The 22,388-nt window shown below is 37.1% G+C and overlaps 4 protein-coding genes across 6 annotated transcripts; 3 read left to right on the top strand and 1 right to left on the bottom strand.

The window, feature by feature from the left end:
* Positions 1 to 307: 307 nt before the first annotated feature.
* LOC122012489 lies at positions 308 to 1,675 on the top strand. Its single transcript, XM_042569051.1, has one exon. It carries the CDS (start codon positions 458 to 460, stop codon positions 1,520 to 1,522), a length of 1,065 nt encoding a protein of 354 aa, XP_042424985.1. The 5' UTR covers positions 308 to 457; the 3' UTR covers positions 1,523 to 1,675.
* Positions 1,676 to 2,545: 870 nt separating this feature from the next.
* On the bottom strand, positions 2,546 to 5,396 carry LOC122012266 (ras-related protein RGP1-like). Its single transcript, XM_042568745.1, has 2 exons — positions 5,158 to 5,396; positions 2,546 to 3,094 (listed from the first exon to the last, which is right to left on the bottom strand). Exons 1-2 carry the CDS (start codon positions 5,394 to 5,396, stop codon positions 2,650 to 2,652), a joined length of 684 nt encoding a protein of 227 aa, XP_042424679.1. The 3' UTR covers positions 2,546 to 2,649.
* On the top strand, positions 5,379 to 12,841 carry LOC122012265 (chaperone protein dnaJ 6-like). The gene is made up of 9 exons (XM_042568744.1): positions 5,379 to 5,511; positions 5,728 to 5,972; positions 10,987 to 11,085; positions 11,170 to 11,271; positions 11,379 to 11,438; positions 11,532 to 11,638; positions 11,902 to 11,984; positions 12,283 to 12,373; positions 12,461 to 12,841. Exons 2-9 carry the CDS (start codon positions 5,853 to 5,855, stop codon positions 12,657 to 12,659), a joined length of 861 nt encoding a protein of 286 aa, XP_042424678.1. The 5' UTR covers positions 5,379 to 5,511; positions 5,728 to 5,852; the 3' UTR covers positions 12,660 to 12,841.
* Positions 12,842 to 13,241: 400 nt separating this feature from the next.
* LOC122012267 (65-kDa microtubule-associated protein 1-like) lies at positions 13,242 to 21,239 on the top strand. Of its 3 annotated transcripts, none has more exons than XM_042568746.1 (11): positions 13,242 to 13,409; positions 14,167 to 14,294; positions 14,380 to 14,467; positions 14,547 to 14,750; positions 16,061 to 16,354; positions 16,432 to 16,647; positions 18,137 to 18,292; positions 18,409 to 18,720; positions 19,718 to 19,805; positions 20,472 to 20,620; positions 20,701 to 21,239. In XM_042568746.1, the coding sequence occupies exons 3-11, from the start codon at positions 14,396 to 14,398 to the stop codon at positions 21,016 to 21,018; spliced, it is 1,809 nt and encodes a 602-aa protein (XP_042424680.1). In that variant the 5' UTR covers positions 13,242 to 13,409; positions 14,167 to 14,294; positions 14,380 to 14,395; the 3' UTR covers positions 21,019 to 21,239. The 3 variants fall into 3 exon arrangements, with proteins under 3 accessions (XP_042424680.1, XP_042424682.1, XP_042424681.1); XM_042568748.1 differs by having other exon boundaries at positions 16,106 to 16,354; XM_042568747.1 differs by having other exon boundaries at positions 13,243 to 13,409; positions 16,097 to 16,354.
* Positions 21,240 to 22,388: the final 1,149 nt, after the last annotated feature.

Genomic DNA, 22,388 nt, shown 5'->3' on the forward strand with positions numbered 1-22,388 from the left:
ATTTTAGAATCCATTTTAATAGACAGATGGAAAATTAAATGATAAGACAGACATGTTCACAGAATTCTTTTTTCCTTAAAATTTATTTATTTCTTATAATAGCTCCAATTTTAAAAGAAGTTTATCATTTTGTGAAAAATTATTTGATTTGATGATTCTGAAAGTAACAGAGGAATCAAATCAGCGCCTAAACTAAACCGATCAAAACGTCTCCGTGGTCAGTGGACCCATCTGGATCTCGACCAGATGATCGGTTCAGTGTAGCGACACGTGTCCTGGACAGTTTAACGCCGTCTACCAAATATGCCACTCACCGCGCCCGGCGCGAGCCCAATGGATAACGCCTCTGTCTCTGTCTGCTCGCGACCTCTTCCTCCGCCCAAATTGGCCTCCCTTCTGCCCTAGTCCAGGCGATCCGCCATTAGAATTCTGCATCAGCGGACTCCTCGGCGTCTCCATGAAAGCATCCTTGCAGTTCCGGGACGATCGGAGTCCCCTTTTGCGGGCAAAACTCCCCCTCGACGCCCTCGGCATCCCCTTCCTCTCCTCCTTCGCTGCCGGCGACCCCCAGGACCTCCGCCTCGATCTCAGCACCAGCTTCCGTGTCGGCCCCATCGTCCGCTTGTCGTACCGCCCCAACGATGCCCGGAGCCCCTTGTCTTTCGCCCTCAAGATCGGCGCTGGCGATTTCGGCTCCCCCGTCGCTGCCCCCGTGAGCATGTCCGTCGAGTTCACTCCTCTTGTCCGTGGAGGCGTCCCTTTCTTCACCGTCGTCTTCAAGCCCCGCCTCGGCGATTTCTGCCTCAAGAAGACTGCCCGATCGGGATTTGCCTCCGCGCCTTCGCCTCTGGGCCGCCTTGAATCCGTCGCGCCGGAGAACGGATTCCACGAGGGCAAGATGGCCAACGGGTTCGCCCCGTCGGCAGCCTCTGCCATCAGTGTTCACGGTCTGCTGTCCAGCACGGAGCTCCGAGCAAGCACCGCCCTCCCATTGCGGAGAGGCGCGTCGATGAGGTTCCGGTGGGGGGTCAAACTGCCAGCGGAAATCGAAATGGGGGTCAACGCCGACCACGCGGCCAGGGCCCAAATCTCCTTCCGACGACTTCCGCAGCTCGTGATGAGCAAGATCACCATCGAGCACGTGATGGGAGATAACAAATCAAAGGAACGAAACGGCAAGGCTGCTACGGAGGAGGCGGAGGCGTGGACTCCGGTGAAACAGCAGCTGGATTTGCTGCGAGCGGATAATGCCGTTCTGAAGAGAGAAGTGCGCGAGCTCTGCGTCGAGGTGCTCGCCAAAAGGGAGGTTCCAGCGTCCAGCGAAGCGAGAACCGCGGGTAGCCAGAGGAACCTCGAACGAGGCGGCGCCAAGATCGAGCCGAAACAGTCAGCACCGCCACCGCCGGCGGAGAAGCGGACTGAAGCAAAGTCGGCCTCCATCGGCAACAAACCTCGAGAGGACAACGTGAACGACGAGCTGAAAAAGGCGCTGATGGCGGCTACCTCCGGCACCGGAAAGTGAGTGAAAACGTCGAACGATGATGTAGAGAGAAGAAATTTGTATGCGCATTCAGCGATTACATGATTTGTTAACTACAAATCAAATTCACGGTGGCACCTTGTCATTATGTTAATTTGCAAACAATATAAAGAGGTATATTCCAACTTTTTTTAACTGAAATGAAAAACTCTTGTTCTATGGAAAACTAATGGATCATGTTCTTGAATACTAAATAACATTGTTGTTAAATATTGGAAACAAGTAGCAAGTCAATGATAATGTTTTAATTTATCAAATTATGAAATTTTAAACCATATATAATACTTCATTTTGAAATTTAGTTAGTGTTGAACTTTTTAAAAAGAATTCAAATATGTTGTTGATATGGAATCAGATATTAATTTAGTCGATATATACTTAGTTTCGTACAAATGAAGGGATTAAAAATATTTTAAAGATAAGAGAGTTTAGTAAGTAAATTATGAAAAGGTTTCTTTGAAGTAAAAAAAAACCTATAATAGGAGGGTTTTTTTATGGCAATTACCCAACACTATATTTAGATTACAAAAAATAAATAGAAATGATTGAATTTATAAAAAAAGTTACATTTTCATTTGTAATGTTGTATTCCTAATCCATTTCATATATTAATTTTAAAAATATTTTGACTTTTTCACCGGATACCTTCACTTTTTAATTAACTTATTTATATATTTTTAATATAATTGTTAAAAGAATCTAGTAGTGCACTGTTACTTCAAAATACTTGTTATTTTGTAGAGGCTTTCAATATACTTAAGTGATGTCTATGCTTTAATGTAATAATGATTTGACTTGAAAAGGCTTCAATGGAAGTTCATAAGAAATTAGCAAATTAATAAAAAAAAAAATCCAATCCAACATTGACAAGAATTACCTTTAAGCAGTACTTCTGATAATATATAGAAAATACAAATACAGAAGTTATAAATTATGATGATTACAAGTGCATAAATTCAAAATCAATTGGTTAACCAAGTGATCAAATATGGATGACTCAGAATATGATGAATGAACCAAATAATAGGGAAATGTACTAAAAACCTATCCACAATTTGATTGACAAGCCAAGACAAAAATCCATCCATGATCAAGATCCCAAAAGTATATTAGGACGAACAACATGAAGCATTACCCCCACTCGGAGGCTCCTGACCAGGGACTACTATTTGAGTTCCTTTGAGCTGGTTTGAGTTCCCAGCAGATCCCCTATCTTCATTAGCAGCAAGGGACTTCTTGCTCACGTTTCCATAAATTTCAGTGAGGCCAGTTTGGAAGGCGTTCTCGACATTAGTAGCTTCAAGAGCAGAGGTCTCCATAAAAAAGAGATTTTCACGTTGGGCAAACTCCTTAGCATCCTCAGTTGGAACTGCTCGAAGACTTCCAAGGTCAGACTTGTTCCCGATGAGCATAATCACAATGTTCCTATCAGCATGGCTTCGCAGTTCCTCTAGCCATCTTGCCACATGGTCAAACGATTGACGTTTGGTTATGTCATAAATCAACATTGCTCCTACGGCTCCTCTATAGTATGCACTAGTTACTGCTCGATATCTATTCGAATCACAGCATAATTTATTATGACAAAAAAAAATGCAACGAGAACAAAATAATGATGTCTGATAGATAAGAATGCTTATAGATAACTATGGAAGAAAGAAAATTATAACACTCTAATTGCCGACCACTATATTGTCCATTACTAGTTTTTGATGATTAGATAGTGTTTTTTTCTTATTTATCCAGTGTTAGCTATTGTGAATTTGAATTGAAATTCCTTAAACTGACAACAATTTGGTGCTGAATTCAGCTAATAATAATTCTTGACAAGAAGATAATTTGGAATCTTTTAGCATCTTATTTACTGGTGGAACCCAGTGAATAATCTAGCTTGGGTTGAAAGAAAAAACAACTAGAACACATAATATACAAACATTATTGTAATATAAGAAATCTGTAAGTTATCTGGTAACGCATTCCAACCATCGACACCAACATAATGCATCAGTAGCAAGATAATTATCATTCTTGTACAAAAAAAATAGCGAAACTAAATTATCATTCTAACAACTTGGTATAAGATAGGCTCGTCTGGTCATTGTGCATCCTATAGACTATCATTTCCCCTATGTGAAGGCATGTCTCTAACTAGGTATGTGGTAACATCTTCCAAAATCTTACCAACTAAGGAACAAACACAGTAATAAAACCTAGTATTTGGTGGATGTTTGTCCATTGATATACAAGGCCTGCATTATTTTCTGACCTCTAGTATTTGGTATGCAAATCCAAGGCTGCTAATGAAGGACAGCATTAAACTAATACAAAAGTTAAGAGCGATATGTTCCTTGACCCTGATGGCAACTTGGTTACTCCAGCTGTGCATAGTGAAAAGACAGAAGCAGCTAAACAGATATATTAGAGAAGAAAGACATGTCAAAATTATAATGTGTCGCAATTACATTGAAAGTAAGAGCACATAAACATGCAATAATTTGAATAGGTTATCTAAATGGCTAATTTTAGTGAATAATATAACAAAGAAATGACAAATTAAATTAATTCATGACCCCATGTATTTATGATCAGAAGTTCTTTACAAGGGATCTTGAAACATCTTATGCCTTTAACAAGAGTTCCATCAACAGATAGTCTCCCTGCACGATCAGGTTGATAAGAGTTTACCAAAGGTTTGTTATAATTTGATTATTTCATATATGATGAAAGTATTTGGTGTGGCAATTCTATCCTGAAGCTCTTTCATTAACAGTTAACCATCATCCGTGTCTTGCAATGATCTAATTCAAGTAGAAAAGAAACAAACACAAAAACCTAAAACAGAGCCTTTCTGACTGTATGTTGCACAAGTAAACATGTGTGAATAGCCATTCTACATAAAAATGCTTAAATATTTTGTTTTGATACTTATTCTTAAAATTTTGCATTAGATTTTCGGGAAGAGGTAAAATACATTAAAAACAAATTTAATTCACTCAATTATAGAATCATAGATACAAATATTTTGCTCATTTGATAAAGAAGACATATATGACCAAAATTATTGATTCAAGATTAGTGAATATTCTACATTGTGGACCTTATTTGTCCTTCACAAATTTAAAAATAACTCTGAATTATTAAACAAGGCTCAATAGCATGCAGAGGCAATGCAAGTGAGGCATAAAGTACTTGAATTCATAGTTTTGTGACCATGAAAAAATAATTACCTTAAAATAAAAAGGAAATTAAATCTACAACTGCATATCGGTCAGAAAAGTAAATTCAAAAGAGGATGAGAAAGGGAACAAATTATATTAGACAAGTAAAAAAGTTATACTGGCACGAAAAGGAACAACAACTACAAGCAACCTCCTCATGTTTCTTCTATGTAAAAGACGATGATGAACCAACTATTGAGAAACAAAAGCACATTAGAAAATATGGCAAATTAATCATACATTAACCTAGATCGAAGATGGCACCTGACCAATGAATTTAGGAGACAATACACAAATAATCGACTGCTGATTTAAATGATTCGAATACCTAACATGCCAAAAATCGATGAAATAACACGGAATGCCCGTGATTCCGGAGATGAGGAAGGGAGGAATAACCTTTCTTGGCCGGCGGTATCCCAGATCTGGGCCTTGATCGTCTTCTCGTTGATGGCGAGAGTGCGGGTCTGGAACTCGACGCCGATGGTGGCCTTGGAGTCGACGCTGAACTCGTTGCGGGCGAAGCGAGCGAGCAGCTGCGACTTCCCCACCGCCGCGTCCCCGATCAGAACCAACTTGAACACATAATCGATCTTCTGGTTGAACTCCCCGTGGTAATTCCGGTTCCCCGACGACATCCTCTTCCCCCGCTTATATCAATTGGTTGTTCCAGCCGTTCAACCGACCCAGGGATCACCGGATGTAACAAGGTTAATTGATCGTCGTCGAAGACTACGGCGAGAAGAAGGTCAGGTACGAAATCCGCACCGATCTCTTTTCTCTCTCCCATTTTGCCTTTGCTATGTATAGTTCCTGAGTTCAAGCTTGCTTCTCCGTTTTTTTTTTTTGTAATTTTTTATTTTTAAAAGAATTACGTACGTGGCATGAAGTTGTTGCTTTTATTAAAGTTAGAAGTTAAAATTTCTCCGGGGAATTTTTTGCTCAATGGAGAAATCAATATCTTCGTAGGATTTATGTAAAAATGCAGCACATGTGAAAAGGCGGGAATTTTTTGAGCCAGCCGCGCCACTCTCCGCTTTTTATTCGGTTCTCGTATCTGCCGTTCCTCGATCAAGTCGTCCGCTCTGCTAGAGATGGGAAGGAAAAAGCGATCGAGGGTTTCAGAGGAGGGCGTCGAGGATTCTGCTCCAAGAGAAGGGGGCAGTCTAGGTGCCGGCGCCTCGTCCACTTCCAGTGACAAGAGCTTGTATGAGGTATCCTGGTCCAAACGAAAACCCTAATTTTGATTGTTTTGCTTGTTCGAACTTTCTACCCTTCGTCGGGGGTACGCACCTTTCTTTGCTCTTTCATCGCCGTAGACCCGCTATTTGGGTTAGGGTTTCTAGAGTTCCTTCTCGCGTTTGAATTTTCAACAAACACCTGGTAATCATGTGATCGAGGGGTGTATTATTGGACAAAACCATATTTTTATGTTAGGAATGTGCAAATCAGGTCGTGGGGACGTTATTCTTGGAGATAATTTTGGCAAGATCTTGAGTTCTCCTCCATAGTTTTGAGCGTTGAGTACTGTTATGGAGTAAATATTGGTGAATTAATATCCTGAGATTGACATAAACAAGCTTAGTAGGCAATGATAGATCTTCGAATGGGAACTACTGTGATTGTACATCTTCATCATTGATCCTCATCAGGTGACTTAGTCCCACTCCCACCTACGGTGATTCTACAATTTCCCATTTAAAATGGTTAGAATATCAAGTTGAGAGGATCAAAAGCCATAATTGTTAGGTCATTTGTGTTGGGTTTGGTGGTGATGCAATCTGAGCACGGATATAATGACAGTATAACATCACTTTGTTGAAGTCGAGGCTAGAGTTGGATTCTATCACTTTAAGACGAATTTGCCTCATGCACGGTGATTGTGGAACATGACAATTGTCTCCTAAGATACAACGACTTTATATTGCGATAGCAACACTGCAAATTGTAAGACCTTCAAACCGAAGAAACTTCTCGAACTCTCCAAATGCAAGCATGAAATGCAGTACTTGCTTTGCTATTAATTGGAATGAAGAATAAGAATGTGAGGGATCTTATTTATACTAAATGAAAAGGCATAAGAATCTCTTGGTTCAATTAGATCTCATCCATCCAACTTGAATTGGATGGTCTAAATTGCACCCCTTTCCAAGAGACACAATATCTTTTCATTAGATGCTTTCTTTTTTGAAATTAATAGTTCAGATTGAACCAATGAAGAGACACTTAAACCTTTTAAGTTGGATGAACAAGATTTGTCAATCTTGATCTAACAATCTAGATTTAATTTTTCAACAATCCCCCACATGAATGAAAATTAATGTATGCATGTTATCACATAAGGAGAGTTCAATCGAATGAATATTACATCAGGAGAGATAGATTGAACCAATGAAGAGGCACTTAAATCTTTTAAGTTGGATGAACAAGATTTGTCAATTTTGATCTAACGATCTAGATTTAATTTTTATTCACATTAAATTTTCAACAATCCTCTTAGATGAATGAAATTTAATGCATGTATGTTATTACATAAAGAGAGTTCAATCGAAAGATTATTGCATTAGGAGAGGTAGATTGACCAATAAAGATGCACTTAAACCTTTCAAGTTGGATGAACAAGATTTGTCAATCTTGATCTAACGATCTAGAAATTTGTAACAACCCCCACATAAATGAAAATTAATGCGTGCATGCTATCACCTAAGGAGAGTTCAATCAAAAGATTATTACATCAGGAAAGGTAGTTTGTGGTTTTGAACCTTCGGGAGTAGAGTATCATCGGATTTACTATGCTGCTTAGTGAACTGATGTCTTGAAGTACTCAACCGTTTGTGTAAACCAAAACAATGGTGCCTACATAATAAGATTTCTCACTTTTTTATAGTTCCCATTGTTTTGTCTGTTTTAGCCATGGACAATATCTTGAATTCATAAGTATTTAATTCAAGTGACTCGTCTTCACATTTATATAAGTGACCTCCTATAAAGAGTATCCTACTATACTCTACTTTTTCAAGTATGAGAGTCATTAAAAGTTTATAACTTAATCTCACTACATATTGTAGTAAGTACTTTTTCATCCTAGGAATGAGAGGGGAACTAGTCCAAGTGTTTTCATGAACTTTTATAATTTTGTTGTCCTATTGAACTAAGATCTTAGAATATTCAATCAACAAGGTTGGGTTACTACTATGAATATTTTTGTTTGTAGATTTTTAATCCAATTCTTCTTGATGTGTAGTATATTTGATCTCTATTCAAACCCTTTGTAAATGGATCTGCCAAGTTATTTTTTGATTTGGCATAATTAATAGAGATTGCTTGTATAATCAACCTCCAGGGTTTTGATCTTTGTTTGATAATATATTTAATGGAGCTTGGTCAAAATTGAAATAGTCAATTGAGAAGTCTAGTCAGGCCAAGGTTGACCAGATGACTGACAAGTGGTGAGTAGTTTATCAAGTGACTAGCAAGTCCAAGCAAGTCAAGGTGATCTAATGCTTGGCAAGAGGAAAATCTTAGGGGAGGTAACCCTAGGTCTAGGAGGAGTGAACTCTAAGTAAAAGCCCTAGTGAGTGAAGTTAGGTAGTGAAAGTCTTGATGAGTGAAGCTACGTGGTGAAAGTCCTGATGAGTGAAGTTAGGTGGTGAAAGTCCTGCTGAATGAAGTCCGACAATGAAAAATTCTAGGAGGAGGTAACTCTAGGTAGTGAGAAATCTTGGAGGAGTGAACTCTAAGCATGTGTGATCGGATGGTTTCCGGTCGACCGTGCGTGGTCGACTGGACCAACGGATTTTGGTAAACTTAAGTATAGTTTTATCAACACTATTTTGCATTACTATTATTGTTGTTGTGTTAATTTAGTATTGCAGAAATGTCTTAGTGGATCAGACATTGAGCAAAAAAAGTCCAAACAGGTCTGGAGGATTAGATATTTGGCATGTAAGTTAAGGTAAGCTTCTGGAATGAGTGTAGTGAGCTCGGGTCTTAGCAGAGATAAATCATAGGTACTGATTCAACTGGAGAAACCAATAGAGGTTTCTAAGTTGAGATCGAGATAGTTATTACTGTTATATTCATGCATCATTATTATCTATTATGCTAACTTTATTTTGCATGATAAATATATTATTTGTGCTAACTTTGTTTTGCAGAAAAGCAAAGTTAACATTGATTGAGAGGTTCAGTTGATGGAACAAGGAGATTTATTCAACTGATCTAAGAGTGTTCTGTAGACGGAACAAATGGAGCAAACATGGAAAGCGATGTTCAGTTGACAGATAACTTGGATCCATCGACGGAACAACATGATTTTTAGGATTGAACGGATTAGATCAGATTAAATTAGGAAAGAAGAGTGTTTAGTCGATGGAATACAGGGATCAGTTGACGGAACAACTTAATTTTCGGGATCGGATAAATCGAATCACAACAAACAAGGAAGGATCAGGATCAGTCGACGGATAGGATTATCAGTCAATGGAAAGGATCAGTCGACAGAATGGTTTATTCGTTGACTCCTCTATTCGAAATAACTTTAGCTATTACACGTGCAAGTTCTGCTCCTATGATGTTAGAAGACTCACCGATAACCAACTCTTCATCTTATTTATTTATTGTCGGTATATTGCACTTGTACTTCATTATATTATTACTTGTGCTTCTCATTCATTTAGTGGATTGTCCAATGAAAGCAATTAAGGATCATAGGCTTTAGAGTATGAGTCAGTTGGGTTCCGAACCAAGTAAAAAATCAAAGTGTATTTTCTATTTTATCTCCCTTTTTTCTTATTTCTATTCCGTCGCGTATTCGAGTTTTCCAAAAGATTTTCGAAAAGAAAAGAAAAACTTTTAAGCGACGAGATTCACTCCCCCTCTCTCGTCCTCAATGGTCCTACAGAGATAACCCTGTTAGAGATTAACTGTCTAATTGTATTGTATCGTTGATGAATATGTTGTGACTTTTCATTATACGTGCTATTTTGTACCCTTGCAATTGCCGATTGATTATCATAATATATCATCATTACATGCACTGTTTTTTTTGACATGAGATATCTTCTAAGAGATTATGAAGCCATTCAGCTTCTTTTGCGACTTTATTTAAGGCTATAGACTTAGATTCCATGATTGATCAAGCTATGCACGTTTGTTTTGTGAATTTTCATGACATTGCTCCACCACCAATGGTAAATACATATCCACCGGTGGATTTCGAGTTTTTGGTATCAGATATCGAATTTGTATCACAATAGTTTTTTAGTACTATTGGATCTCATATAATATAATCCATACTCTGGTGTATCTTAAATATTTAAGAACCCGAGTTCTCTATCATCTTTGCCTTCTCGCCTGTCCATTTTGTCTCTTGTACACACAAAATATTAATTTTTCTCCTAATCATTATATTTACTACCTCCATTGATTTACCAGTGAGAGTTCCTATGTCCCATGTTCCAAATCTTAGATTATTAGTTTTCCTATCATATTTGTTCTTATCTAACGTATGGTGTGAGAACTCTTGCTTATTTAACACTACACCCAAGTTCTCATGGAGATGTAGCGGTCCTTGCTGAGACGTTACAGTCGGACCCTGTAACGCGAACTCTTGCATATTTATCACTACACTTGAGTTTTGAAGATATAGCGGTCCTTGTCGAGACGTTACAGTCGGACTCTGTAACGCGTTCCTTTCGGGGAACAACCTAGCATTATCACAATAGTTTAATGGATTCATTCATTGAATATTTGTCATAGTTTGACGCTGGCTGGCAACCTAACGCAACCCTCCTTTATCCGGGCTTGGGACCGGCCATGACTGGTCATCATGGGCGGAGTTTTACATGTAGTAAAAAAAAAAAATCTATTTTCACCATTCCAATGGCTTCAATTTCTGGAGTTTGTTGCAATGTGTCTTCTTATTTATAATTGGTACTATGTTTTGGTGTTGCAATTACTCAAATGCTCTGTCATTTCTATCCTTTTATGTATTGAAGTTGTAATGAATGTGCACAAGCTAACTGAGTACTAAGGACAATGGTTAACTAGAGGGCCAGGAAACATATTTTTTTCACATTGAATGCTTTTCTAGTGATTATCATGAAATCAAATGCTTCTCATTCAGTTAGCTTGTGAACTTGTTTCTAGAATAGCTTGCTTGCTAGAGTATTGCTTTCAGATTCTCACTTTGTTTTTGGTTAGTAGCTTGATTTAGTGTTCTTGCAGATTCTTGGTGTGGAACGGATAGCGTCTCAGCAGGAAATAAAGAAGGCTTACTACAAACTTGCCTTGCGACTTCATCCTGATAAAAATCCTGGTGATGAGGTTGAGAATTGTTTCCAGATGGTAGTTAATTTCACATTAGGATTGTTGGTCAAAACATTATCAAGCATTTGCTTCAATTTACAGGAAGCAAAAGAAAAATTCCAACTTCTGCAAAAGGTTATATCTATTCTTGGGGATGAGGAGAAAAGAGCGGTCTATGATGAGACTGGCTATACTGGTGATGATGTAATATCTTTTGAAAGATTTATTTCCTTTTGTATTAGATTGTTTCTATATCAAGAAATAGATGGGCAACCCTCTTGTCATCATCTTGGAATGTTTGTTTTCAACAGGCTTTGGGTGGGGATGTTGCTGAGAGTCTGCAGGAGTATTTCAGAACCGTGTACAAACGAGTATAGCCCTTGAAATGTCCAATTTCATTGTTATCTAGTTAAACTTGTAAGATAACATGATTACATAGATCAGTTTATTTCTTCTGGTTTTAGGTTACAGAAGCTGACATTGAAGAATTTGAAGCTAGTTATAGAGGCTCTGATTCTGAGAAAAAAGATTTGAAGGACCTCTACGTAAAATTCAATGGCAATATGAATAGGTAATGAAGAAAAATACCTTCAGTTCTTTGTACTTTAATCTGGCTTGCTCAGTTAAAATTTTCAAATTTCGCATGGATTTAAAACTGGAACGATGACAAGCTCTTGGACATTGATTGTTAGCTAGGTTTTATTATTAATTTGTTTGCTTTTTGTAAAAGGAAAAAAGGTAACATTTTTTTGTTCATGCAGTCGTACTGCGACTGCAAGTCCATTGAGGCTTATCATTAAAGTCGTACCATGACAAGTCACCTGTTTTGTTTAGGCTGTTCTGTTCAATGATTTGTTCTGATCCAATGTTGGATTCTCACCGCTTCAAGGATGCAATCGATGAAGCAATAGCTGAAGGTGATCTTTTTCCCCATCAGTTTTAGTACTTAGTATTGCTCTAGTTTGTGAGGATAATCAAATATGTTGCTCATGATTAATCAATAAAATAGCCTAATGTACTCCGTATTTGCAAGGCAAACACAAACTGCTGCTTTTCCAAATGGAAAAGAATTTTTTTCCCACTTAATATAACTAATTGACCTTCTCTGAAGTTCGATGAGAAGTTAATATTTGAAAATCATGTGATGAAGAGAATATAACTAGCAAGAGTTATCAGCTACTTTGTGGTGACTTGGATGCCCGTTTTATTTTCCAGGAGAATTGAAGACGAGCAAAGCTTATCAGAAATGGGCTAAGAAAGTTGCTGAAACAGAACCACCAACTGATCCTCTAGTCAGAAGACGGAAGTGAGCGTTTTTCCCATATTGCACCTAGTTATTCATACATTTTTTTTTTCCCACAAGATACAGTTTCATTTTGCCAAACATATATAGGTCAAAGAAACAAGAAGGAATGGACATAGTTGCAGTTATATCTAATCGCAGGAGCCAGAGAAAAGAGCAGTTCAATTCCATACTCTCCTCCATCGTGGCTAAATGTGGTACCAGTGCTGATGCTGAACCAACTGAAGAAGAGTTTCAGAAAGCACGACAGAGGCTCGAGAATAAGCAAGTGAAAAAGAGAAAGCATTAGCATGTCGGTGCTCCCGAATCAATGGTTGAAGTTTTGTATTCCTATTTGGTGCTTAAAGTGATGTGATAACCTCTCACTTTTGTCAGCAATGTCTTTGTCCCAGCTGCGTGTTAGTTGAGCTAATTGTGCACTCCAGACTGATTGGTGCATTGATAATCTAGTTTTCCAGACTGATTGATGCATTGGTAGCTAAGATCCTGAGAGTGATCATCAGATTAGCAGGATGCGATCTAGTGTTTCCAGAATGATTGGTGTGTTTGATTTTTCAGAGATTTTGAAACAAAAAAAAAACTGAACATAAAAGCACTCCATTCAATTCATGATAATATATTTTCATTGGTCATCCGCTTTATTATTTATTTAAAATGCAGTGGTGGACTGATGAAGAATAAAAAAATAATATATATAATTAGTAAAATACAAAGGAAAAAGGAAAAGGGCAAACGAACCAAAGGACCACGTGGAGCCGTGGAAATGTACTGAGCAGTGACCGCATCATCGTTCACATCACACGGACCACGAGTCTCGATCCAGCGTATCCAACTTTATTTGTTTTTTTTTTGGTTTTTGTTTAGAAAGCTAGCGAAACAACAAAATGCTGGACAGACTACAGAGGCAGTCAGCGACACTGGAGTAGGAAGCAAGCAGCAGAAGGGCGAGAAGAATTCAGCACGCCAGCGACGGAGACAAGGCCTAACCTGAGATCTGCCTCTTCAACCGCTACTTCTTTCCGATCCGAGGGTCCCTGTGGTGAGCGCTCTCTCCCTTCCCCTCCTCCCCTTACCCTTTAGCTGGAACACCTCGCTTTCTCGTGAGCCAGTGAGGAGTGGCGTTCTGTCGCCGTTTTTAACCCCTCCATCTGGCTGCATTTTCTTGGGGGTTGGGTTCCGAGACTTCTGAGGGTTTGATCTTCCGTGATTTCTCAGTAAAAGAACGGTCTTGTAGGCAAATTGTTGATATTTTTATGTGCCGGGTTGTTTTTTATGTTTTGCTTCATGCATTGGTCGAAGGCGGTCGTTTTGGTCTCGATTTACTGATTGGATTTTGATGAGGTGCAAAAAGGTCGGTTCTTGGAGATGATCTGCTCGTTTGCGTCGATAGGGGTTTGGCGTTCTTGATTTAACGTTTTTATCCTTTCAGGTCTGCTGTCTGGCTTATGTTTTGATACTTGTTTTTGCTAGGACCTGTTATAGTACCAAAATGAAGTGATTTGGACTCGAGAATAGGTGGTTTATTTTGCTTACATGAGTTCTCTACGTTGTTGTGCTCGAAGCAATTGGTTTTATTTATTCGCCGTGTTCGTGTCTTTAGTTTTTCTTTTCCTTTTTGAGTATAAATAAGTGGGACGTTGACGTGGTATCCAGTAATGGTTTTATTCTTGATTCTGGAGCACTTCACTATTAAGATAATTTATATTCATTGGAGTTAGTTCTACGCCTGGAAATGGGATACCTAGTGAAAATATGTTGTGATTATGCTAGAATTCTGCCTACACTGACCTTTTCAGGCAAGTCTTCATTGCCAATCGACCAGTGTTCTTTGTTTCCATTTTGTCTGCATCAATCTGCAACGTAAACTGATTTTATTGATTCAAACTTTATCTGGAGAGAAGCACCATAACTTGGTACACTAGAAGTAAAGCCTGCTCTATCAATTAGATATAATTTTATTTTTTTCACTTTCAGTCCTAATATGCATCTTTCTATTCTTTCCAATGCAGGTCTAGTAGAGCTGTAATGGCTGTCGCAGATACTCAAAATCCTTTATTAGGTGAAATGACTTGTGGATCTTTGCTTCAACACTTGCAGGTTGTTCAGTTCTGCACTTCCTTTTTTAACTTGCACTGTATCCTATGAAGTCAATTAAATTGCTGGCCTTTTGTTTCAGCTAATATGGGATGAGGTTGGTGAGAGTGATGAGGAACGTGATAAGATGCTGCTTCAGCTGGAACAGGAATGCCTGGATGTTTATAAGAGGAAAGTTGAGCAGGCTTCAAAGATGAGGGCCCTTCTTCTACAATCCTTGGCTGATTCTAGAGCTGAGCTTGCCAGTGTTCTATCTGCGCTTGGAGAAAATTCTTTTGCTGGCATAGTAAGTTAAATTTCAAGTTTGCTGAGAGCTCCTCAGATTAGGATTTTTTTTATCATTTATTCATGCAAATTTGTTCAATTTATGCTTGCAGTGAAACTTTAATGAAAATGCAATAGGAAACATCTAATAAGATAATTTGATGGTAGAATCCTTGTACAATGAGAAAAAAGTAAGCTAATATTCAGCAAGTGTTGTTAGATTAAGTTTATAGGATAAGAGCTATACATCAATTGGTGCATCCTACATACATGTACGAAATTGCATGTACATCATCAAACATACACATTTTTTGGCAATAAGAATTCGAACCTCAACCAATTAAGTTCTCACTACCCTAGTCTAGTTACATATATGCTTAGATAATTTTAACCCTACCCATTTGCACAAATGGTCACCCGAATCCATGGTTACCCTGTATATTATGTTAAAGCTCGTGATTTTAAGCAAATCTGGGCCACTAGTAATAGCTACTTGAGCCTAACTTAAACGGGTTGGACACCTTGACCTATAGGTACCTGATTATTAGGTATTTGTCGCCATATGTAACTTGTTGTCCAAAAATGGAAATCCTCAAGGTACAACTAGGCCACTCAGATTTGGGTCAATTCTAATGGTTGAATCATATTAGATGTTGTATTTATTAGGAAAATGAGAGAGTGCCTTAAGAGGCTATCGAATATGGCATGAAATGAAGCATTTTTATTCTAATCAGAATTGAACTGAAGAGTTTTTATTTTGTTACTATTTGACTCATAACTATAGTTTGGCTAAAGAAGATGCTTCTTGTTGTTAAATCAAGCTGGAGCTTGAATTCAAGCTTTCATTTCTTGATGATTTACATACCTTTCTCAAGCAAAGTAAATCTCATTTTACCATAAGTCGTCGTTTTAGCCAAATTAATAACCTAGTAGCATTATAATATATCCTTAAAAACTTCAAGGTGTTCCTGTTCTTGCTTTCGATTCTTTGTTTCTTTTTCTTATGCTCCTTCAGTAAACACTTTTCGTTAGAAAATCTCTATTTTGTGCCTAAATCAGTTTTGTACTAATTTAGCTCAGGGCATTTATTATAAAGTACAAAGACATAAATATGCTAGTGACATTATTTTTTAGTTAAATGGCAGCAATATTTAGCAAGTCTTTTTTTTTTTTTTGCATTGGTGATTAATTAAATAGATGTTGCACAATTATGGTACACAAATTATCAAGTTGTTGCCGGATATCTGGAGTACCAAAAAAAAATCAAGTTGTTTCTCCAACGTGGAATTAAGGACGATATTAAAACTTTTTGTACACTTGTGTGAGAAGCAGGTTTTCATTTTTCTGATGATACTTATCGTGGTTCAGCCTGATAAGTCCTCAGGCACAATCAAGGAGCAATTAGAAGCTGTTGCACCACTTTTGGAGGAGCTGGGGAAACAGAAAGAGGAAAGGATAAGGGAATTTGCTGATGTGCAATTGCAAATTGATAAAATCCGTGAAGAAATTGCTGGAACTTTGAAGATTGGAGAGCAAATTGAGACACCTGTAGTTGACAAGGAAGATTTGTCATCAAAGAAGTTAGGAGAGTACCAATCACAATATCAAGAACTTCAGAAAGAAAAGGTTCTTCATTCAACCGCTATGTTGTTAAACTTCAATGTATAGTACTTCCAATAACATCTTGAACACTATCATGACAGAGTGATAGGCTGCACAAGGTTCTCGACTTCGTTAGCACAGTGCATGATCTTTGTGCAGTTCTGGGGTTGGATTTTTTCAGTACTGTAACAGAAGTTCATCCTAGTCTGAATGACTCTGTTAGTGTACAATCAAAGAGCATCAGCAATGATACATTGTCCAAGCTCTCTACAATGATTGTGGAACTTAAAGAAGATAAAAAGCTGAGGCTTCAAAAGGTAATTTCTAGAGCACAGCATCATGTTGCACCATACTTCAGGGCTAATAGTCTTCAATTCTTCATCAAATTTCTCAGGATATGATAATATACAGTTCATTCACTTTTTGGTATTCATGCAACAATATTTATGAACTGCATTCTTAGGCAAAAGAGAATGAGGCATTGCCATGCTTCCACTCCAATGCCTTCTGAAACTGGAAACCTGCAATTCTTTTTCATAATATGGGGATGAGATTATGGTTTATATTCTTTAGATATGTATTTTTGGTAGGCTACATCATGAGTTTGCCCTTTGAGAATGCTCTTTATGCTGAATTAGAGGTTGTGAACCATCTCCATTCGTAATCTGCAACTCTTACTTTGTAGTTGTTTGTGTGGAATGTGGATCACTCGTGAAAGTAAGTGTTCATGATCACAATTTGAGATGTTGATTCACACTAATTGTATCTTCAGAGTAAATAATTAAATTGCACTTCTTATGACATTTTATCATTTTGATGTGAAGCACACAATGAAGTGCTCTTAACCATGAAACCTCTCATGCTTTCTTTCGGAAGGTTTTATTAACTTCTTACTTCTGAATATGGTTTAAATTTCTGTTCCATAAGTAGTTGTCCTATTTTAGAACGAATCTGGTTTTGGTATTGTGTCGGCTGCCAATGCTTGATATTTGTGGCTCTACTTAGGAGTAGGAGAAGTGGAACTGAGGAGAAGAGAGGAGAGAGGAGTCTGCAATGGTGGCAATTTACCTCCTCTGTATCCAGTGGGAGGAGGAGGAGGAGGATGCAGTGGCAGCAACGGCTTGCTTGTTGAAATCCATTATAGAACATGCCACTCGTTTCCATCTTTCATTCTTGTTCTCACCTCCCACTTTTTTCCTTGCCTCATGCAGTCATGCTTCCATACTTCTTGTCGCTTCTTGAATTTTGACTCTATTTCGTGTTCCTGTCGGTGGGCAGAGTAATAAGTTTCACTGTGCCGACCAACATTTAACATAACTTTGAACCATGCTTTTTAGATTTGGCATCAACAACTGTTATAGCAACTTCCTTTTTCATTTGCTAAAACCCTCTCTATACCTATATGCTTCCTAGACAATTAGTGTCACAACCAGAATAGTTTCATCTCAATATAAAGGATGCACTCCTCACTCGTAACAATATTTATCATTGGATCCTAACCATAAAATAACCACCAATTGAATACACCAAACTGCAATAATGATAATAAATGCTGAAACTTTTGTTAAACTTAGAATAAGCTGTCATAATGTGTGACTCATGTTGGCAATCACAACTGGATCTCATGGACTCGTGCAGACAAATAAAATTGGACTTTTGCTAATAAAGCATGAATTCTAGTCAATTTGATTAAGTTTTCTGTTGTTACCTTGATTTTTTTTTCCCTGACCTTTTTCATCACATGTTATTGTTCAAAGGATTATGATTTCAGCTGCAATTTGACACTTGCTGTTAATGCCTTTTCAGCTTCAAGATCTAGCTGCTCAGCTCACTGATCTTTGGAATTTGATGGACACACAAATGGAGGAACGCGAGTTGTTTAGTCATATCACTTGTAACATATCTGCAACAGTAGATGAGGTTACTGTTCCTGGAGCCCTGGCCCTTGATTTGATTGAACAGGTTAGACAATAATAATGAGGTTTTCACATTACTGATTTTCCTTTTTGTTATATGGAAATGCTAAACATTAGTCTTTCTTGTTTGCCTTGTTTGCATAAATTCTTTTCTGCATCAAGGCTGAAGTAGAAGTTGAAAGGTTAGATCAACTAAAGGCGAGCAAGATGAAGGAAATTGCTTTCAAGAAACAAACTGAGCTCGAAGACATTTATGCTCGGGCACACATAGACATTGATCCTGAATCTGCCAGAGAGAAAATATTGGCTCTAATTGACTCTGGAAATGTTGAGCCATCAGAATTACTTGCAGAAATGGATAGTCAGATACTGAAAGCCAAAGAGGAAGCCATGAGTAGGAAAGAAATATTGGACAAAGTTGAAAAATGGATGTCAGCTTGTGAGGAAGAAAGTTGGCTTGACGATTACAGTCGGGTAATGATTTTATTTTGTTGCTCTACACAACTAATGCTTGTACCAAATCTACTTAATTGTTTCATGTATTAGTTATTAGTTAATTTGCACTTTGGTCTACAAATGTTAAGTGACAGCTTGCATATGTATATATACTATATCACTTGCAATAATAATATTTGGATAATTTATTTGTTTACAAACCTTAGCAAACGATAAGTTTATACAACTCGTAAATTCATTTTATAGGTTAATAAAACCACCATCAATTGTATGTTATTCTCTTAATTAGGTTGATTTCCAAAAAAATTCTTTCTTGAAGCTTCATCTCAACTTGCCACAGCTTAAGCACTGGTCTGAAATAAAGTTAGGTTCAGGTCTCAGACAATTGTAAGAGCATGAAGAATGAGATTTCTCTTGTTTTCTCCATCAATGCTCAAGGATGAGCTTAGGGAAGATTGTGAAGATTTTGTACATATTGTGGATAATGACTTATCCCATCTTATTTTTTTGGCTTTTATATCATATAACCTTGGATTCTCTTGAATTAAGTTTTAGTTCGAATCATGTTGTATCATTTTTGTTCCTTGTCTTCTTAGTTTGTGTATGCTATATTGTGATACTAGAGGAGTTTGTTCTTGACCTTAATCTCAAAAGATAGATCCGGAGATTAATAAAAATCATGTTTGGATCAGTAAGGGTTGGCTTCAATGTCATATTGTTCCAGCATTCTATCAAAATTTAATCCTTCACTATTTAAAGAACTGGAAATTAATCTCTGTCATGGTTTTTTTCATTTTAACTCGTCTGCTGGTATTTGTTTTACCATATGTCATTTTCTCATGACATTACTGCCCTTTTTTCACAAGAAATTTTGTTTAAAAAAATGCAGTTGCAATCAACTTGAAGTTGTAATTTTTTGTATACTTTTATGCATTGCATTATACACTCTAGTTGGCAAACTTCAGTTTGTCCATTCTGTATGTCCATACTATATCACAGATGATTTCTTTTTTAGGATGACAACAGATATAACTCAAGTAGAGGTGCACATTTAAATCTCAAACGTGCAGAAAAAGCTCGCATACTAGTTAACAAGATTCCAGGTATGAATGCACAACCTGGATAAATCTACTTTTTTGGTAAAAAAAATGACATGTAATTATCAGCCAGTGAAGATATAGGTTGCTTGTCCAGTGACTCTGATGATTTTCATTTTTCAGCTCAATTTTCATATTCAACCCTCACTTGGTACTTGAACATTACAGTGCCAGCTTGTAATTGATGATCAGTTTTGAGTTTATGGGCATTATCAGACCGTGTTTTACCTTAAAACAAGTTAGCAATGAGTATTGTAACCAAGTGTAAGGGATATTTTTCCTGTCTTCAAATGATCCAAATTAGTCATTTTACCTTCTGAGATATAGATTCAGAAGGCTAATTTACCTTCCATTAGTTATTCGTATTATGCATCTCAGGGGATTGTTCTGATACACCTTCACTTGATTTTACGTATCACACCCTTGACCTAAAGTACATGTAAGCATTGTATGTCATTTGTGAATTCTAATTCACGACCTTTCTTGATGTTTCTGTTAGCTGGGTAACACTAATCATTCTCAATTGATCTATATATATATATATATATATATATATATATATATACTATTGATAACCTTGCATTGTGCTGGTAAAACATTTTGAATTCTCTCTTTCCACACACACACACATATATAGATATATGATAAATATGCTCTTTCATGATGTTGTAGCTCTTGTTGATACTCTGGTTGCTAAGACTCGAGCTTGGGAGGAGGATCGTGGCATCTTATTCATGTATGACAGTGTTCCGCTTCTTGCTATGCTAGAGGAATACACCATGCTAAGACAGGAAAGAGAGGAGGAAAAACGAAGACAGAAGGTATTCTTGTCTTAATCCTCGTGGTACTGCTAAATCTCGATCCATACTTTATTTTCTCTTTTTCTACTTGTAAATTCCAGGATCAGAAGCGCATCATCGAGCAACATGCCACAGATCAAGAATCCGTCATTGGCTCAAGGCTTACTCCAGCTGCACGTCCACTTGGCTCCAAGAAGGTGGTCGGACCTCGAACGAATGGAGGTGCATCAAATGGGACTCCTAGTCGAAGGTTATCCCTCAATGCACACCAGAGTAGTGGCAACGGTGCTGGATCCATGAGCAGGGACGGAAAGAGAGACAGCAACAGGGCAGCAGCTCCAGCGAACTATGTTGCCATAGCCAAAGAGGATGCAGCCTCACATGCGTCTGCCACCGACCAACTCCCTGCTACACCATGAGGAGATTTCTTGAATAAATTTTCACATATTGTATGAGTTATTGATCTCGATGTTCGTTTTGGGTTACTATTATTAGCAAGGTTAAGAAGCTGAACATGAGCGTTTGATAAAAGTTCCTTTCTTGATAAATTATTCTGGTAGCCTTATAAACATAATATTTGTCATTGTAAGAACGCATGTAATTTGTTCATCTTTATCTAAGCATATATTAGTATTCTTCAGAGGTTAAATTGCCTTAACTAATTACTAAGTGATTCTCAATAAGGGTAGTGTCTTTATAATTTAGTTAAAATAATAACTTAATAAATAAATTTTATTATAAATATTTTTCCTTTAACTACGCCTATGGCGAATTAAATAAAGAAGGACGGTCCCAAATCTAAATAAAGAAGGACGGTCCCAAAGCTAAATAAAGAAAGAGATTTGTGTTAAGTAGTCAATTAATATTAAAATTATAATAAATGTTCAATAAATGAATTCATTAAACTATTGTACTAATATTAGATTGTTCTTTAAAAGGAATGCGTTGTAGAGTCTGGCTGTAACATCTCGGTAATGACAGCTACATCTCCAGAACTTGACGTATTGTAGGGTTCAACTATAACATATCGGTAATGACTGTTATATTTCCATGAGAGGTTGGGTGGTGTTAAATAGGTATGACTTCTTATATCATAATTCAAATAAAAATAAATATGATAGGAAAACTAATAATCTAAAATTTAGAATATGAAATATAGTAAAATCAATGGAGGTAGTAGATACCATGATTAGAAGAAGAATTAATATTTTGTGTGTACAAGAGACAAAATTGATTGGCGAAAAGGTAAAGATGATAGAAAACTGATCAGGTTTTATGTTATGGTACATAGGAAAGAGAAAAATAATAAATGGAGTGAGTATTGTTGTAGATAGTTTATTAAACGATGAAGTTGTGAGAGTAGTTAGAAAAAAGGATCGAATTATAACCATTAAGATAATAGTAACGAAAGAAATTATGAATATAATTAGCGTATATGTACAACAAGTAGAATTAGATGAAGCTACCAAATCAAGATTTTAGGACGATTTAGATGAAGTATTACAAAACATTCCACCAAATGAAATGATTTTAATAGGAGGTGATTTAAATGGACATGTCGGAGTGAAAAATGAGGAATATGAGAGGATACATAGAGGTTATGAGTTTGGAACGAGAAATGAAAAAGGAAAAACTATATTAGATTTTGTGATAATATATGACCTTATATTAGCTAATACATTTTTTAAGAAAAAAGAAAAACACTTAGTCACGTTCAAAAGTGGGAATAAGAAATCGTAAATTAACTTTCTTATGGTTAGAATGAAGAATAGAAAGATTTGTAAAGATT

The sequence above is a fragment of the Zingiber officinale genome, chromosome 8A, assembly GCF_018446385.1.
Source record: "Zingiber officinale cultivar Zhangliang chromosome 8A, Zo_v1.1, whole genome shotgun sequence".
NCBI classification, from domain to species: domain Eukaryota; kingdom Viridiplantae; phylum Streptophyta; class Magnoliopsida; order Zingiberales; family Zingiberaceae; genus Zingiber; species Zingiber officinale.